At 50.6% G+C, this 19,524-nt stretch overlaps 1 protein-coding gene across 3 annotated transcripts in view; it reads right to left on the minus strand.

The window, feature by feature from the left end:
• The window catches only part of WNT11 (Wnt family member 11), a 71,452-nt gene that overhangs the window by 11,012 nt on the left and 40,916 nt on the right, over positions 1–19,524 (minus strand). For 2 of the 3 annotated variants that reach the window (XM_084841594.1, XM_084841593.1), the window contains 3 exons: positions 8,537–8,772; positions 7,106–7,383; positions 3,435–3,727 (listed from right to left, as the gene is read on the minus strand). In XM_084841594.1, the coding sequence (XP_084697720.1) occupies positions 3,435–3,727; positions 7,106–7,383; positions 8,537–8,772 (807 nt within the window). The remainder of the gene's footprint in view (positions 1–3,434; positions 3,728–7,105; positions 7,384–8,536; positions 8,773–19,524) is intronic. The other variant, XM_084841595.1, reaches the window with a different exon arrangement.

The following is a 19,524-nucleotide window of genomic DNA, read 5'->3' on the forward strand; positions in this document are numbered from 1 at the left end:
GGAAGTTTAAATAGCATAAAATTTGAAAGGTGCCTTCGGGACCCATAAAGCTATTTGGAACATGTTCATATGAACATTACACTTTTATGTGTGGGAAGTGTGAACTATATTTTAAACATATTCTCACACGCGCACATTCTATATCTCCTTCTGCTCTTGCAAAAAAAGTCTTCCCTTCCCCCAATGTGAAGCTGCCTTAAAGAGACTGGAAATACTGGCCCACATAGCTGAGTCTGTCTGTTGGAACTGGGAGCCACTCTCGGAGGCCTTTTCCAGCTCCTCAACCTGAGAGCTTGTTCTCAACTGGAGATGCTAGGAACTGAACCTGCGGCCTCCTGCGGCCATAGCGGGCATCCTGCCGCAACGCTTGGAGCTCTCCATTCCATTTAGCCATGTATTTGACAAGTCATCATCTCAGTTATTGTACAGAGCAGGGAATAACGGCAGGGAGGCCATAGCTCAGTGGTAGAGCAGCTGCTTTGCATGCAGAGGGTCCCTGTTCAATGCCTGGCTTCTCCAGGTAGGACCGTGAAGGAATTTGACCTGGAACTAGGGATTGATGGATGGTGTAAAATCCACTCCATCTGCATTTTGTGGATTGTCAGGTGCCCTTCGTTCCATCTTCTGCCCATCCACAGATTTGGATTTTTTTGTTTCTGAATTTGCACAAATGCGCAGATGCGCAAATTCACCAAAATGTGCATTTTCATGCTTTAGCCTATGGGGGGAATGCACACTGTTGGCTGTTTTTTTAAAATTTTGCCTATTTTTCAGCCACAAAATTTGTGCAAAATTTGGGAAAGCTGGGAAGCCAGTCTGCAAGTCTGCATAATCCTCCCGACAGGGGTGAGTGAGGCTGGTCCACTGCAGAATCGTCAGGTCAGATCCATGAAAACTCAAACTCATTTGGTTCCATTGCGGATTTCTCCAACATCATCCCTACCTCAAAAGCTGGAGTGAGTATTGTGGATCATACTGGACTAGGTGGTCTGACTCAGTATAAGTCAGCTTCCTATGTTCCTGCCCTCCCCAATCTTTTCTTTAAGGCACAGCCCTCTCGCAAGGGCCTTGCTGGCTGATCCTACATAGCTGTGAAAAAACAGATTTGTTCGTCAACGTCCTCCGATGCATTTGCCCCAAGACTGCCAAGTGGTGGCGGGGCAACTTTCCCCTTCCACACCTCTTGTAAAAATAAAGGGAACTACTGAGCAAAGAGTTTTCAGCAGAAGCACAACCACCACTTAAGGGAGCACAGACACCTTGCCTGGCTGTTCACGGCAGTGATGCACGATGACAAGGAGGAAGAAAGAAAAAAAGGCAATGATTAAAGATATGGCTGTGTCCAACTGGACCATTCTGAAATTTAACTCTCCAAGTGGGGATTTCACCAGGATACGACTTCTACAAAACAAATACACTGTGTGTCTGCTGGGATCTTGGATGACCTCTCTGTACGAATCCAAAGCACTTTGGATGCAAATGGTGTTGGGTCATCTCCAAGCCAGTTGGAGGACTGCCTTTTGGGTTCTCCAGTTCTCCAGATCTGGTCTTGTTATTCGGCCACTGACATTGGGTCATTTTGTCTAATGAAGGTCTTGCAGATGAAAAAGAGGAGACCAAGAGGAGGGCAGCAATGTGGCCCTCATTCAAAGAAAGATAATGGAGGCAAGGAACATAGGCATCTGCCTTCTATCATTGGCCTTTCTAGCTTAGTATTGTCCATACTGACTAGTAGCAACTCTCTTCAGTCTTGTCCAGCCATACTTGGAAATGCCAGTGGTTCAACCTAGGACCTCCTGCATCCAAAACTTAAACTCTACCACTGAGCTTCCACCTGTAAATACAGCAGCATAACCCTTAAATCCAGAGCACAGACCTACCTAATCTCTGTTCCTCTTTCTTGCTGCAGGCCAGCTCTCCTGTGAAGCAGGGTGAGGTGTCTGCACCATGTGGCGAAGCAGTGAATTGTGCTGCTTCCCCCCAGAAGGCCTGCCTCTGCCCCACCTCCTCCAGTGGGTACTCTGGAGAGCCCTGCCAGCCTCTCTCCCATCAAGACATTTGTTGCAGTGAGAGAGCAGCTGACGAGGCTCTCTAGAGCAGCCTCCTGCCCTCTGTTTGCCTGGTTGCACGGAGAGCTACATTTCTGGAAGATCTGGCTGTGGGGGTCTTGTGAGAGCTTGCCTGGGTCAAGTGAGAGCTCTCATGAGATCTGGCCAAGCTCTCATGAGAGCCCCACAGCCGCTTCTCCTGCTGTGTGGCTCTCTGTGTGACGAGGCAAGAGAGGGTGCATGGCAGCAGCAAAGGTAAGGGAGGCATGAGATGGGGGAAGGGGAAGGGGGTGGGCATGATGTGGTGGTGATGTGGTGGCAAGAGAGCTTGCACCAGGGCTGCTGCAGAAGATGGCCCACTGTCACATGTTAAACCACCAAAAGGCCACCAAATAAAAAGCCATCACTGTAGCAAAGCATCTCACAGGTATAAACCAATTGGTGCATGATGAGATTATGGTACGCACACAGCCATTTCTGATCTGAAAAAGCCCACACCGGAACTGCCGTTCTTCCTGTGCCGCAAGAATTGTGGAAGCCATTTGTATCCATGTCAGTATCCAGGGCTTCCATGGATTGTGTTCCTTCACTGTTTCCACCCTCCTGTCATGTCACCTAGAGTGGGCCCTCTCGGGCGGGTCACAAGGAGTGGCCCAGCACAGAAAAACAGAGAGCCGCTTTCCATGAGCAGCTTAGAGGGCACCGACTGCCTATCTGCCTAGAAAGTTTGTGCAGTTTGCAGAAGGGGTCAGAGTCTCTGGATCTGTAAAACACGGATCCTTGAATTCACCACCCGGCTTTGCGGGTACTGGCATCAGCTCTTGTTCTCTGAGCATCCAGCACAGAAAGAAGGTGATACTTGTGCACATTGATGCTTATTTGGAGGAGGCTACTAAGTGACAGGGGTGCTAAGCCAAGGATGCACAAAGCAGAGGGGTGCTAAGCCAAGGATGCACAAAGCAGAGGGGTGCTAAGCCAAGGATGCACAAAGCAGAGGGGTGCTAAGCCAAGGATGCACAAAGCAGAGGGGTGCTAAGCCAAGGATGCACAAAGCAGAGGGGTGCTAAGCCAAGGATGCACAAAGCAGAGGGGTGCTAAGCCAAGGATGCACAAAGCAGAGGGGTGCTAAGCCAAGGATGCACAAAGCAGAGGGGTGCTAAGCCAAGGATGCACAAAGCAGAGGGGTGCTAAGCCAAGGATGCACAAAGCAGAGGGGTGCTAAGCCAAGGATGCACAAAGCAGAGGGGTGCTAAGCCAAGGATGCACAAAGCAGAGGGGTGCTAAGTCAAGGATGCACAAAGCAGAGGGGTGCTAAGCCAAGGATGCACAAAGCAGAGGGGTGCTAAGCCAAGGATGCATGGGATCTTCCACCTGGTGGACATTTACCTGTCTTGAGTCCCGTGTGAGCCCACTTTCTCATTCTTCATGCAGAAATCAGGCGAGCTTTGCAGGTAGACCAGTTCCGTCTCCTTGACGGGGCGGATATCAAGATCCTTGGGGACTAGGTGCTTGCGGGTGCCCATGGGGCGATGCACCACCTTGGTAGCCGAAAGGTATTTGTTTTTTAAGTCCAGGGCAATGTCTCTCAGCTCCTGAAGCCCCCTCCAGCAGGTCTTGATCGAGCAGGAGCCCGATACGCCGTGGCATTTGCATTTCATTTCCAGAGAAGCTTTCAGGGCCTGCAAAAACAGCAATGTGCTGATTTTGAAGCAATCCTCCCTCTTTGCTCCAACGTCCTCCAACACCAACACCGCTGCCCCACCCCTCCCCAGGAATGCTGAAAGGAGCCCACATCCTAAGCAGGTTACAATCAAGGGCTGTGTGTCTCAGGAACCAAAATGCAAATCAACCCCTTTGCATATCATTGGCATAGATGTGGGAAAGTGTGTTGATTTTGCTGGCATTCATCCCTTGTTCCCCTTGACTTTCCTTCCTCTTTGTTCCCGTCCCTGCCTTCCGTCACCATGCCCCGCTGTCAACAATTTTGACGGTGAGCTCTTGGGGGCAGGAACCCACCATTTTTGCTTCCTCTGTTACCATGCTGCGTTCAACAATTGAATGTTGTTGTTGTTGTTGTAGTTATGCATAATTTATTCTGCTTTTCAGGTCAAAGGCAGGAGGGCACCAAAACTCTTGCCCAGTCACTCACTAGCTCTTGAGATTCCACCTGGCACTTCCAATGGGATGTGGAAACAGCAAAACATTTGGCCCAAACCAGACAAGATGTGGAATGGGTGAATGCATTTCACATATCTATGAAGTAGCCACCAGGGGAGAAGCTGATTAGAAGTAGCGTTAACCCTTTCCTCCTGTGCCATGGTCCTGATGAGGATCACCCTCTCCTGGAACTGCTATTGATCCTAGGAGGGACATTTCCACTGACATTGCGAGAGGTGATCTTAAAAGTGGAATGAGCACTTAACATTGCGAACTTATGTGAGAAGGTTTTTTTCACTGGGACCATGGGAGGGAAGGAAACGGCTCACCTCCCTCTCTGTGCAGTGTGATCCCAATCCTGATCACCCACCCACTGGTATTTAGTTGCTTTTTAAAAAGCCCACAGGCATATGAAAAACATTCCCATGTTCCATGTACAGCCACACAACTTTCAGGATGCTCATTTCCCTTGTTGGCTGGCCCTTCGGGAAAGGTGCATTCAGAAATTTATTTATTTATTTATTTCATTTCTATACCGCCCAGTAGCCGAAGCTCCCCCCTGGCTCAATTCAGAATATAACCTGTGTTCAAAATGGGTCACCAACCCACACCGAAGCGAGAGCCTGCAGAACTACAAGCCTTCCGTTTTACCTGCACCGCACCTCAGGCAGGATCCAATGCTGCTGCTGCACTAGAGGGGTGATCGCTAGCCCACCAGCAAGCTAGGGCTAACTAGCGTAACCGGAAACTAGCCAAAACGGCCGCTTCCAGAATGGAACGTCAGCAGGGCTTGTGGAAGGGAGCTCCACTGGCTTGTCCCGTTCTGGAAGTGGTAGTTTTGGATAGTTTCCTGGGTTGTGCTGGCAAGTTCTAGTTTCCATTTGCACTGGGGGTCCTTCCCTCTAGCTGGCACAATGCGTTTAGAGCCGGCAGGTTTCTAGCGTTGCCCATTGTGTTTAGCCTGGGCAGTGCACATACAAACCCCCATGGACTGGATGTTCTTCCCCGCCTTTTTTTAAAGGAATAATATTCAAATATGGACGTCAGGTACTTTAAAATGGCGCTCCTCCCACCACCCCCAGTGGTGATTTTACATGGTGAGGAGGGTCTTGGAGAGAAGCCGTTCAACCTGCTCAGCGCCCTGGATGAGCAACATTCCTGGCAGATCTGATTGCTGATTTGGTTGTACCCTCTGAGCCGCTGTATTCGGGGACATAAACATTCCACTTTTGAGCCCAGTTTTCTGTCTGCTTTGTCAATGCAGTTTGACTTTGAACATGAGTGTTTTCCGATGGACAGAATTTCAGAATTGTGGATCAGATGGACAATTCATTTAGCAGGAATGTTCTGGCCCCCTTCTGTCAGGGAGTTAAACCTCAGCCAGATATTGGCTGGGCTCACACAACACGCTAACCCACACTCAGTGGTTGAGTGTGGGTTGTTGTTGAACAGTATTGTCCAAACCCAAGACATTTTCTGCAGGGTGGCTTGTTAACCATGCAGGGTGGCTTGTTAACTACCCTGAACAACCCAACAACAAACCATGGGTTCTAAAGGTGGCATGTACAAGACAAATAAGCCACACTGCATGGTTAACAAGCCACCCTGTGAAAAATGTCCTGGGTTCAGACAACACGCTAACCCACCATTCAACAAACAACTTACAGTTCAACAACAACCCACACTCAACCACAGAGTGTGGGTTAGCATGTTGTGTGAACCCAGCCATTGACTTACAGTGATTTGCTGGAGGTGGGAGTCTGGAAACAGCTTAATCAAAATCTGTAGTAGGACCTGGAGATAGCATGCATGACAAATTCATCCCCAAGTGTGCAAGGAATGAACAGAGATTGCAATTTCGGTGGGGACTGGATGAGAAGCAGGAGAATGGAAGGACTATGGCATGAAAATTGGCTATCTGCAATATTTTGAAGGAGGGGAAAGATTCTGGCTACCGAGAAGCAGGAATATGGTAAGAGGAGTATGACTGGCTGCGCATGATCCTTGGTGCTGCACACAGCTCTGATTCGCTAATAGAGCTCTGTGTGTGTAGGAGCTGTCTTAACGGAAGCGCTCCACAAGCATTCCTGAAATGCTTTCCTGAAATCATATGGGAGAATAGCACGGATCCTGCGAATGCAGAGCTGTGTGCATGTACCTGAACTGGGACCAGCCAAAGACCTTTTAGTGCCTGGGCAGAGAATCCAAAGGGAGCACCAGGTCTGGAGGTGAGCTAGGAAGAGGCAGGCACTCAAGTCCGTTGTGCAGGGATGCCTCTTCTGTGCTCGAGCAGCAAAGCTCAGAAGGAAGAGCCCAACCAGAGCCAGTGACTTTACAGGACCAGGCGGGACTCTATTGGACCCCTCTGTTGCCTGACTCTCGCTGAACTGGTAGCTGCAGTACCACCCTCTGGCCATCCACAGAGGTGGCGCTGACGTGCACAGAGACCATATGCATCTATCTGATACCGAGTCAGAACACTGCTGCTTCAAACCCGATGCCGCGATTAGCGATGGCAATCTAAGGCCTCAGGCGGGCGTCTTTTTCAGCCCTCCCTGGAGATGGTGGCCACGGAGCCTGGAACCTTCTGCATGCAAAACAGGCGCCTGCCGGCGGGCTACAATCCCTCTCCCTGCCTCGTGGGTCAGATCCATCTCATCTCCGCTACCCTTCATGGCACCCAGAGTCTGCCCCTTCCCCCCCCCCCCATGATAGGGCACTTGCACCCAGAGTCTGCCCCTCCCCCCCCCCATGATAGGGCACTTGCCTCCAACCAGTGCTGCCTAGTTTGCACACAGGATAATCCCACGGCTGGCTCCTACTGAGTTGCAACCCTGCGATCCCTCATTAAGCCCGGATGATGATTTGCATAATGACAATAACTCTCTCGTATTGGTTACCTGTCTCCCTACTTCACTGTTGTGCAGGTGCATCAGCTTATTGGCTTGTGATCCTGATTTTTTCATCTTCATGGGAGCATCTGAAAATTTGGACCCCATGACAAGACCATAGTTGAGGTTGTCAGCACATCCTCCCCAGCGATACCCAGGTCCAGGTGTCTCACCTGGGATGGGACCACAGGAGCAGCCAGGGAGGTCCCCGGTGGTGCAGGCTCTGGCAATGGTGTGGCTGATGGCTGCAGCGGAGAGGGCGTACACAAAAGCGGACTCCCTGGTACCTGGAAGGCAGGAAGACAAACCACGCCAGCCATCAGTAGGCCCAACAGACTCATCTTCTGCTTTGGCAAATGAATCATGACACGCGCCAGACCAGCCTTCTCCAACCTGGTGCCTTCTGGAGGCTTTGAACAAATCCCATCGCCCCTGGCCATTGCCCAGGCTGGCTGGGGCTGATGGGAATTGGAGTCCAAATGCGTTAGATCCCCCAAACAAGATTGTAAGAGAAATACGGGTAGGTTCTTGTTCTTCTTTGCAGCTGACGTCCAGTGGCACTTGATTTCAGTACTTGGTGTTGGGTTTAATACTGGATATTTGACAGAATTTGATGGTGAAAACTTGGCCTGTCAGCCAATATTCAGTGTCTTAATGACCACATTCGGGGCACGTAAGATCGTAAGACGAGCCCTGTTGGATCATACCTGGCCTATCTAGTCCAGCGTTCTGTTCACACGGGCCAAACAGACACCCCCATGGGAAGTCCACCCGGCAGACATTAGCGCAGTAGCACTCTCCCACTAATGTCCCCCAGCTACTGGCATATAGAGCATACTGCCTCTGATAATGATGGTAATATATAGCCATCATGACTTGTAGCCACTGATAGCCTTATCCTCCAGGAATTTGTCTAATTCCCTTGAAAAACTGTCCAGGTTGGTGGCCATCGCTTCATCTTGTGCTATCAAATTCCATTGCTTATGTGAGGCGTGAACAAGTATGTCCTTTTACCTGACCTGAATTTCCCGCTATTCAGCTTCATGGGATGACCCCGGGTTCTAGAATTATGGGAAAGGAATACAGACCTCTCCCTATGCACTTTCTCCACACCAGGCATCATTTTATACACCTCTGTCATTTCTCCCAATTACTTGCCTGTTTTCCAAGCTTAAAAGCCCCAAGCATCGCAATCTCGGCTTACAAGGGAGTTGCTCCAGCCCCTTGATCACTTCGGTTGCCCTTTTCTGGGTCTTCCCCTGCTCTCCCACATGCTTTTTAAGATGCGGCGACCAGAACCACACACAAGCCTGGTCGCTGCAGCTCTGTCATGTAAACCATACACATCGGACGCACAGCTAGTTTGCAGGAGGAAGGCGCCCGGCTTGTGTCGGGCACCAAGATTTTCGGGCACGTTTCTGGAAGAGATGTCTTCTTTACCTCTCTCCAAATCCAGCAGGTAGTTGGGTGCCAGCTCAATGGAGGAGCAGTTCCACCGCATGTCGGAGAAGGCCTTCCGGCACGTCTTGATCACCTCCCGCGCAGCCTGGATGATGGTTTGCATTAACTCCAAGTTACTGCGGCATAGCTGCACTTGTGGAAGCAGCAGCCCTTCTAGCTGCTTGCAGTGCTGCGTCTGATTCAAGGCTAGAACCGAGGGAGTCTTGGACAAGGCTCTAAGGAGAAAAGAAGAATTCCCCCCACCAAAAACGCACGCGTTAGCAAATCCTCGCAGCCCCTAAATCTCCCAAAGCAGTACACTTGGCACTCACGAGTCCTCTAGCACAGGGGTCCCCAACCCCCGGGCCACGGGCCGGTACCGGTCCGTCGCCTGTTAGGGACCGAGCCGCAGTAGGGGTGTGGGAACACCCCCTTACCTTGGGTCCGTGGGGGGGGGAGGCGATCCGTCCCTTCCCCCCGCCCCGGAATCCTTGCTGGCCCTGGCCGGCTCCACACTGTGGCAAGTCTGCGGAGCTGCCGGCTGGCTCCAGCCCTGTTCTTTGCAGTAATAGCCTATTACTACAAAGAACAGGGATGCAAATGGCGTCTGCTATGCAGACGCCATTTGCATCCCAGCAGCCGGAAGTCCTCCCCTGGCTGGAGCTGGCCAGCAGCTCCGCAGTGAGTCCACAGCCGACGAGGATTCCGGGGGGGGGGACAATGGCCCCCCTGGCGGACCCAAGGTAAGGGGGGTTCCCACACCCCTACTGCGGCCTGGTCCCATCCCCCCCCAGTCCGTGGAAAAATTGTCTTCCATGGACCGGTCCCTGGTCTCAAAAAGGTTGGGGACCGCTGCTCTAACACAACCCCGTCATGGTGGCTGAGAATGATGGGCATTGCAATCCAACACCCTGGAAGTACACCAGGTTGGGGAAGGCAAGGCTGTTCTGAACAGGACTGATTTAGCCATGCTAAAAAGTTCAGCATTTCAAAGCTGAATGCATGTTATCGGTGTGGATGAGAATCCGTTCCCAGATGATGTCACGCGTCCCATTTTTCCCTTCTCCCTGTCTGAAAACATCCTAAATTGTTTGCGCAGCCCTGGGACTGGACTGAAACCACCTCTCTTGTTTCAGGTTCATTTCCGCAAGCGCCTCCCATGTTTGGCGATCTCGTGCGCCCGTCGTGAGCAAATCTGCCTTGCACTTTGACTTCTTAGCCCTTGCGGGTCCTCAAGTCTCATTTTCTATCAGTGCTGTTGAATCTTATCTGTTGAGGTTGACCCACCTGATGTTCTCCATGATCTATTTATTTATTATTGCATTTATATCACGCCTTGGTTCCTCTTGCAAGGAACGCAAGGCGGCTAGGAACCCATACCCTCACAGAGGCTCCTAAATGTCATCACATGGATAGCCACAGCCAATCACATTCAGTGGCAACGTAGACAACATAGGAACATAGGTAGCTGCCTTATACCGAGTCAGACCGTTGGTCTGTCTAGTCCAGTATGGTCTCCACTGACTGGCAGCAATGGCTCTCCAAGATTTCAGGCAGGAGTCTTTTCCAGCCCTATCTGGAGATGCCGGGGATCAAACCTGGGGCCTTCTGCATGCAAAGCGGGCGCTCTACCACTGAGCTATGGCACTTCCCTTGGCAAATAAAGCCAATGACTGTGAAGGTGATGAATAGGGATGTTAGAGAATTCCACCACGGACTCCAATGAGGAGTCCGCCGGAGCCCGTGGCGAAATGGAGCAGTGCCTCCCGCCACCCCGCAAAATTTCCCCGGGACGGACCCTACCTTTTGTCAGCCGTCCGGTCTGTCCGTTGCCCTGGTCTGCAGCCGCTAATGGCTGCCCCAGTCTGCAGCCGCCATTTCCCTCCCTACTTTAGCCGTGATAGGCTACGTAAGTATTTACGTAGCCTATCACGGAAAAGAGCAGGGACGCAAATAGTGTCCACTACGCCATTTGCATCCCTGCCTTTTGCCGTGATAGGCTACGTAAATATATATGTAGCCTATCACAGCTAACGCAGGGACGCAAATGGCAGGTGCTATGCCATTTGTGTCCCTGCGTTAGCCGTGATAGGCTACGTATATATTTACATAGCCTATCACGAAAAGAGCAGGGATGCAAATGGCGCAGCGGGCGCCATTTGCATCCCTGCTCTTTGCTGTGATAGGCTACGTAAATATATACGTAGCCTATCATGGCTAACGCAGGGACACAAATGGTGGCCACTATGGCGGCCGCCATTTGCGGCCGCAGCCCAGCAGTGGATGGAAGTCCGGCTGCGGGCAGCCCCAGCCGGCAGCTCTGCAGACTCGCCACGGAGCCGAGCCAGCCGGGGAGGATTCTGGGGGGAGGGACGGATCACCTTTCCCCCCCAGCGGAATGGGGTGAGTAATCCATACACCCCTAGCGATGAAGGAAGAGGAAAATATGCAGGGAAGCACCTGCAGCCAAACGGGCACCAAATAACACTGAAACAATACAAATGTTCAGCAATGTGTGTTTTGTGTTCAGTAGTTTAGCTGCATTGACTGTGTGACTTCTTAAGCTATTCCCCGAACTAGGGAATATTCAGCCAAACTAGTCAATCACTACCTCACTCCATGCTCTGTCCAGATCTAGATCCAGAGGGCTGCACTCACCCTCTTTTTCATGAGTCTTGTAACACAATCCATTCTCAATGCTACCCCTCCCTTTAGAAAGGGAGGCCAGGCTGCATAATAGTGTCACCAAGCAGCTATTGCTCAGGCCTTGCAAACCCAACCCAACAAGGGAGGGGTCCTAGCTGAGTGGTAGAGCACCGGCATTTCATGCAGAAGATCCCGGATTCAATCCCCAGCATCTCCATGTATAGCTAAGAGAAGATCCTGCCTGAAGCCCTGGGAAAGCGCTGCCAGTCAGTGTCGACAATAATACGGGGTCAGATGGACCAAGGGTCCGACTCAGTAGAAGGCAGCTTCCGATGTTCCTAGGAATACAACATTACGTGAAATAATATATAGCAAATTTGCAAAGCTTCAGTCATCCTTACAACAACCCTACCAGGTAGGTTAGTATTATTATCCTTATTTTGCAGAATTGCAGGGGCAGGGGGCGGGATTTATGACAGAATTAAGAACTGAGCTCTGGACTTCCTGGCCTTTCACTCTTAACCCACATAGCCCTTTGGAAAAATCCATCTCCCACACATGTCACTTTTAAAAACCATCTTCCTTCAGAGAGAAAGTGTAGAAAAAATTCCTAGTCAATAAAAATTTGAGAGAGTCATTCTGAGTGGCAGATAAAACTGCTTTATGGGCCCCCAAATCTACCCTACAAGGTCACTGGTTGGCCATTTGGTGGACTAGAAGATGGGGCCATAGGGAAGGTATTTACGCATCGCCAAAAACGAAGAAACGCATGACCAAAAAGGAGGACACCAAGGCCCCATCTACATGGCACCGCTTTGACCCCCAACCCCATCGCAACTGCACAGCAATGTGGCTTCGAGTCACCACACCCTGCGATACACTCGCAATGTACTGCATGCTCCCCTTGCAGACTCGCCGTGCCCTTGGGGGGGGGGCATTTTACTGAAATGCACAGCTGTGCAGTCCTGTGAGTGTGGGGGTGTGACACTTCAGTGGCTGTTTTGTATTTGAGGGGCTCTGGTGTGTCTTTCCATCCCTTTTTAGGTAAAAAGTAGGTGTTTTGTGCTCCTTCATTTCCGCACCATCAGTTTGTCAGTTCCCCAGCCTGAGACTCTCGTGATGGTTCACACTCACAAGCGTGAACACTACGTGCCTAGCCACCACTCTGAAATGGTGGCCGGAGCGATGTTGATCCTCCTCCAAGACCCCACCTCCAGCCCTTGGGTACTGAGTCCACAACTGTTGCGAAGATACGAAGCTGCAAAACTGTGCAGAAGTGTGACTAAATAGATGAAAACGCCCCTCTGTGCCTCTGTAACTGCGCAGCTGTGAAGGGATGGGGGAGTAAAGGGGTGTCACAGAGTGACGCAGGCACTACGCATGCCTACAACCCGCCCACTGCAAAATGCAAAGTCAGTTTGGGGGAGGAATAGATGGTCCTCAACCACGGGGGAACCTGCAGCAAACCCCCAAAATCGCAGCAAAATGACTCCTTGGAATTCCGCATTTTCCGGGCGAAAACCATGGATGGCTGCGAAGTCATGACTGTGCCATCTATCACGAGGGACCTCCACTCGCACCCTCCCCAGAGTAAAAGCTCCCCAGAGTAAAAAGTAGATGGGGCCCAAATTGCTTCATGTTTGCATATGCACATTTATATGTATAAATTTATATGTAAGAAATCATCACTATGATTTAAATAGAAACACAATATTTTATACATTTGTATTGATTACTACATTTATATCCCACCTTTTTTTCTCTTGCAAGGAACCCAAGGTGTCTTACATGGTCCTCCTCCTCTCCAATTTATCCTCAGAACAACAACCCTGTGAGGTGGGTTTGGCTGAGAGTCACTGACCAGCCCAAAGTCACCCAGTGAGCTTCATGGCCGAGTGGGGAGTAGAACCCAGATCTCTCAAGTCCCAGTCCAGCACTCTAACCACTACACCACACTGCCTCTCACCATAGAGAAGAAGACCCTGAACCTGCTCAGCAGGCTGTCCAGGTGCTCTCGGTGGATGGACAACTTCGGGACTCCTCCTGCTTTCTCTTGTTATGATTATTTATCTTTAAACCAGACTTGGACTGGACACTCCATCAAAGAGAGGATACTGTCAAATGGAGGACTGCTCTCTACCAGCTCTCCAAAGCAGAGGACTGTCCTCTGTGAAGCAGGATACCTGGCCACCCAAAGGAGCCATCTTCATTTCACAGTGTAAATTTGAGAGGTAATGGAAGTGAAATGGACATTTTGGCAATGGTACCCAACAGTTCATGGCCAGATTCATTTTGGAGTGCACCATCATGAAAATGTCGGATTCTTTCCCAGCCACCCACTCCGGTCCACCAGAAGCACGGAGCGCTGCTTCCTTTGCAACGTTTTATAACCACGCTCGCTCAGCCATAAAGCATCCCCCCTTTTTCTCATAAAAAGTCTTTTAGGACTCACAGCTGGAGAATGACCCTAACGGCAGTTGGACGACGCCCTCAGCTTAAAAGCAAGGGTCCCTTTCTGGGTGTGTTAAATTGACACACGGACCCCAAAACACACACACACACACACACATGCAATTTCATCGTGCGCCATCTTAGGCACCAAGGTGAATGCTCCTTGGGCCTTAATGGACAAATTTTATGGGTGTGATTTATTCCTTGCCAGAAGCAAATGGTACCTCACAGCCTCAGTTAAAAACCTGGATTAGGGATGGGCTTAAGCCAGATGCTTTGATCAGAGGACCCCTTTTACGATTCCATCTCTGAGGAATTTGAACTCAGGCCACAAGAGGCTCTTACCTTAGCAACGGGCTAAGCCATTCCCCATCACCCACTCCTTCAAAGCCTTCTCTGACTCTGATTTTTTAAAAAAAAATTGACTTGGCAAATAAGACTGCTAAGGCTGCCAGACATAACTGAAAGATGGGGGGGGGGGGGAGAGAGAGAGAGAGAGAGAGAGAGAGAGAGAGAAGCATTCCAGAATGTTCTTCTATTCTGGGCGAAGCATAGGTAGCGGGAGGACAGAAGGCTTGAAGTCGGATGGGATGGATCATGGACCTATAATTTTACTCATTTTATTTTACAATAATTATATACCGCTTTTCAAAATTTATTTACAAAGTGGTACAATGGCCTTCTCCAACCTGGCTCCCTTCAGATGTATTGGACCCAACACCCATAATCCCCCAGCCAATTGTAGTCCAATACATCTAAAGAGCACCAGTTTGGAGGAGGCTGCAGTAGAGAATATAACAAAAGGAAGATGCAACAATTTAAGCAACTAAAATAGACAGCAGAACAAATGGCTAAAAATTCGCCTCTGTGAAGCAGCCCATCAAACGGAGGACACCTTCAAACAGAGCACTGTCCTCTGCTAGTTCTCCAAAAGAGAGGACTGTCCTCTGTTAAGGAGGACACCAGGGCACCCTAAATGTGATGGATGTGTGCTCCGTCTCCAAATGCCTGCATGCCACACTGTCAAATGGGTCCCTGGCCCTGACACATAGACGAGAATCACGGGAATGGCTGGAACCACTTTGCAGGGTGCCGAACTTATGTATCAGTGTTCTGACTGAAACCCAGAGTGGATTTATTGCCCCACTGACATCAGAACCACCAGCCTCTACGGGTGGCGGAGAATTCTGCCACAGACTCCAATGAGGCCAGATTCTTTAGAATCCGGCTCCCCGGAGTCTGTGGCGGAACGGATCATTCCGCCCCGCCACCCTGCGAACTTTGTCCCGGACGGACCCTACCTGGCGCCAGCCAGGTCCAGGTCCGTCTGCTGAGTCCTTGCGTCTGCTGCTGGTGTGCGGATGCAAATGGCGTCCGGCATAGCAGATGCCATTTGCATCCCTGGTCTTTTCGTGATAGGCTACGTAAATATTTACGTAGCCTATCACGAAAGAACCAGGGACGCAAATGGCATCTACTACTCCGGACGCCATTTGCATCCGCACACCAGCAGGGCAGCGGAGAGAAGTCCAGCTGCAGATGGGCCCAGCCGGTGGCTCCATGGACTCAGTGCAGAGTGGAACTGGCCGGGGAGGATTCCGAGGCAGAAACAGATCACCTCCCCCCCCCACAGACCCCCCAGGCAGATCGGTGAGTGGGGTTTGTACACCCCTACCAGCCTCCACTGGATCCATCCAAACTGTCTAAGCAACACTGCAGGCTGATTCACACTTCCTTCATTCCACTGGAGCATCGAGGCATGTGGATGAACCCCCCACGCCCCCAGGCTACTCTCCAAACAGAGAGCTTACGCATCATTTCGCATCAAAACCAACACATGCCGGTTGAGCTACAGCTCCCACCATGGTGCAGCTCACTGCAGTTTACACATCCTCTACCCTTACGCACATGCATATGTGGCGGGTAAAACGGGACCACGCCTGCTGCCACCTCCCCAGGCCCCAAATTCAGGAGTCGTTCCAAAGCTGTAAACAAAGCCAATGAGCATTTCTATGTACAAATTACGATGTGATAAATTTGTCCATGTGATTCCTTAGGAGAGAAATTGGTCCCTGTCTGTGGAAATGGAAGTCATTTGTGAAAAGAACGGGGAAGAGGCGATGATGAAGAATGGTGCCTTATTTAGCACCCTGAATACTAAAGGAGCTTATAAACTGCTGACCCCACTACATTAGTGAAAGGTGTGCAAGAAGACCTGGACGTTCTCGGTAACTGTTATGGATAAAAAAGCGGTGCTTTAATGTGAAAGCACCTTCCGGGGGAAGAAAAGGAGGATTTGCAAGATGACAGAAAGAGAGAGATCTTAAAACATGAAACAAAAAAGGGGATTTTAGCCAACTCTCAGGCAGTGCTGTTAGCCTGTTTCTCATTGAGTCAGGCACCCTCAAAGGAGCCAGCTGTGACAGATCCATATAGTTTCTGATGGTCTTTCACAGTTGAACTTCTTGCTTTTAAAGCTTTTATAATAAGCAACATTATGGGAGGGGCTGGGGCAGCCTTTCCCAACCTGGGGCCCTCCACCAGAACTCCCACGAACCCTACCTGTGGCTTGCTGTGCAGAAATCAGCAGGTGGAGCTCTTCACGGAGTGGAGAAAAGCACCGGTGGAGGTGTACAAAATTATGCATGACGTGGAGAATGTGCAGAGGGAGACATTTTTTTCCCTCTCTCATAATACTGGAACCCAGCAGGGTCATCCCATGAAGCTGATAGGTGGGAATTTCAGGACAGATAAAAGGAAGGACCTCTTCTAACAGCACATATGGAATTGGTTATCACAAGATGTAGTGATGGCCACCAATTTGGAAGGCTTCAAAAGGGGATTGGACAAATGCCTGGAGGAGAAGGCTATCAGTGGCTACTAGTCCTGATGGCTGTAAGCTACCTCCAGTATCAGAGGCAGGATGCCTGTGTACACCACTTGCTGGGGAACATGGGCAGGAGAGTGCTGTTGCACTCATGTCCCGTAGGCAGCTGGTCGATCATGGTGTGAACAGAATGCTGGACTAGGTGGACCCTTGGCCAGATCCAGCATGGCTCTCCTTATGTTCTAGTCTGGAATGCTGGACTAGATGGACCCTTGGCCGGATCCAGCAGGGCTCTCCTTATGTTCTAGTCCAGAATGCTGGACTAGATGGACCCTTGGCCGGATCCAGCAGGGCTCTCCTTATGTTCTAGTCTGGAATGCTGGACTAGATGGACCCTTGGCTGGATCCAGCAGGGCTCTCCTTATGTTCTAGTCCAGAATGCTGGACTAGATGGACCCTTGGCCGGATCCAGCAGGGGTCTCCTTATGTTCTAGTCTGGAATGCTGGACTAGGTGGACCCTTGGCTGGATCCAGCAGGGCTCTCCTTATGTTCTTAGCTTTCATGGATTATGGCAGCAGGGCATAGAAGGAGCTCATCCACAGCTTCATCCCACACTTCTGCAGAAGCCCCACACCAGGCAGGCAAGTGGGTCCCCCTCAACCCGCATTCTTGATCTTGGCTAAGCAATGAGTCAGAAGGAAGGAAGGGCCACCTGATCAGCCCTACCCATATGGTCCACTGCCTTTGATCATGGCAGAAGCACCATAGGACAAAGCCACCAATAACCAACCTCCATTCTGCTGCCCCAACTGTTGGGCAGGTGCCATTAACGCTTGCTTGGGTTGGCACATCCATCTGTCCACGCAGGCAGCTACGGAGAGGTTGGGAACTCGATTTTCTCGCTGCTCTATAAACATCCCCTTCCTGTTAGCATGCTTTCGATGACAAGGTGCCCACAGTGTTGATCCATTGATGCCACACCTTCCTGCCCTACCCCTGGCATTGTCTATTCCTGCTTTGTTCCTTGCCTCTGTTGAGGATACCTTGCCCAAGAACCCCCCTGCCCCTAAATCTGGAGCTGATGCTGCATGAATGTTCTGAAAGCAGAGATGGGCTTCCCCAGAACCAGGAGCATCATAGGGGTCTGTGCCTGCACAGACTGGCAGCATCCACGGAACATCAAGCATTCCACAGAGTGCATGCCTGGATCCTGACATAAGAACATCAGAAGAGTCCATCCAGTCCAGCATTCTGTTCACACAGTGGCCAACCAGCCGCCCATGGGAAACCCACAAGCAGGACGTGAGTGCATCTGCACCCTCCGCCCATTTTCCCCAGCAACTGCCATGCCCCCAGTGGGAGCCAAGGTGGCAAGGTACCCTGACGCCACATGGACAGCTGCTGGCAGAAATCCCCCAAACATCTGATGACAAAGAACATCTCCAAATTACAATTAGACTCTGAGGACGCATCACAGGAGTAATTGCCTGCCCTCGGAAGACCCCATGAGCCACTCCTCTGGCTCCGGATGGGAAGAAGGCAAGCCCAGGGACTCAGGCAGAGGTGTAATGGTCAGGATCCTCTGAGAGTGGGCAGTGAGGGGAAGGGGGCACAGCCATCTAGGGAACTCTGGAGGGCCAGATTGGGACCAGATGGGTTTGGCCCAGGAGGCTGAGTTTCAACACCCCTAATTTAGCCGGTATTATCTCCTCTGTCAGGCAGCTGCCACCCAGGGGCTCAGGCAGAAGAAGGGAGTTTCCCGTCAGCTGTTGTAGTGGAATATGCATTATTGCGCGTGAAACTGAAAGCTACTGAGCATAGCAGGGATACCCTCACGTGCGTGTTACTGGTGTCAATGGCAAACTGTGCTACATCGGGAGGAACTGGAATAGTGGTATGACCAGGTCTGAAACTGAGGATGAGGTCATCAATGGGGGTTATAAGTAAAAGACAAGGGTTTGATCTGTTCAGGAGAGAGATCCTGGGACAACCAGAAACCTGCCAAATATGCTTAGGCTGGCTTGGCCTCCCATGCCTTCCATTTAGGTAAATACGAAATTCTGATATTAATGTTAGATTGAGAGGAACTTAGATTTTACTATCTTAACAATATGCTGGCTATTATTTTCATTACTTTTAGTGATTATAACTTGTGTGCATTTAGGGATGTTTGTGATCTGCCTTATCATAGCAAAAGCATGTTATTCTCTTAGCCTGTTTGAGCAATAAATATATATTCTTTAGTACCAAATTTGCATTGTCAAGAATATATTAATTCTTGACGCCCAAAACACTCGGTGAGGATTTGTACATCTATCACTGAGGGGGGTCTGTCTTTAAAGCCGTTGATCAGGTGAATCTCAGAGACACCCGTTCATGTTTGGAAAGCAAGCTAGTTGGATGGAATGAGGGTGCGTTACACTGTTACCTGCTCCTTTTAACTGGAGACACCAGGGATTGAACCGGGGACCTTTGCTTCGCAAAGCAAGGTTTCTCCCACTGAGCTATGCCCCCCTGCCCTACCCCCAACTACTGCTGTAAGTCCATTTGTAGTCCATATCCATTACTGTTTTTGCCCTGTGTTTTATGGGCAAATGGTCTGGGGGATCAGGCAGTGCATGAATATATGAAACTGCACCATTAGGCCACCCAGCCCAGCATTGTCCACTACCAGGGATGGAGCCAAAGGGTAGGCATGGTGGGGCTTCTGCTGAGGGCCCACAACCCAGCAGGGACCCACCAACAAGCGCCCCCTGGACTTGCTTCTGGACCTTCCTTTTGCTTTGGCCCAGAGGATGGTGGTGGTGAGAAGGAGAAGCAGGAGACGCCACTGCTGACTTGCTCCCTGGCTCTCTGCCTGCCAAGCAAGCGAGTGGTAGCCATGAGGAGGAAGAGGAGGAGGAAGAGGAGGAGGAGGAGCTGGGGACAATGGCAGGTGGACTCACCAAGGGAGGGGTCCCATGGAGGGTGTTTGCCCAAGAGCCCTCAGAAACCAGGAACTAACACTTTCTACTACTATGACTGGCTGCAGTTTCCACCAAAGACTCTGGCAGCAATCCCTTT

Source organism: Heloderma suspectum, chromosome 3 (assembly GCF_057233095.1).
Source record: "Heloderma suspectum isolate Gila_16-S chromosome 3, 16-S_ref, whole genome shotgun sequence".
Taxonomy (NCBI): Eukaryota; Metazoa; Chordata; class Lepidosauria; order Squamata; family Helodermatidae; genus Heloderma; species Heloderma suspectum.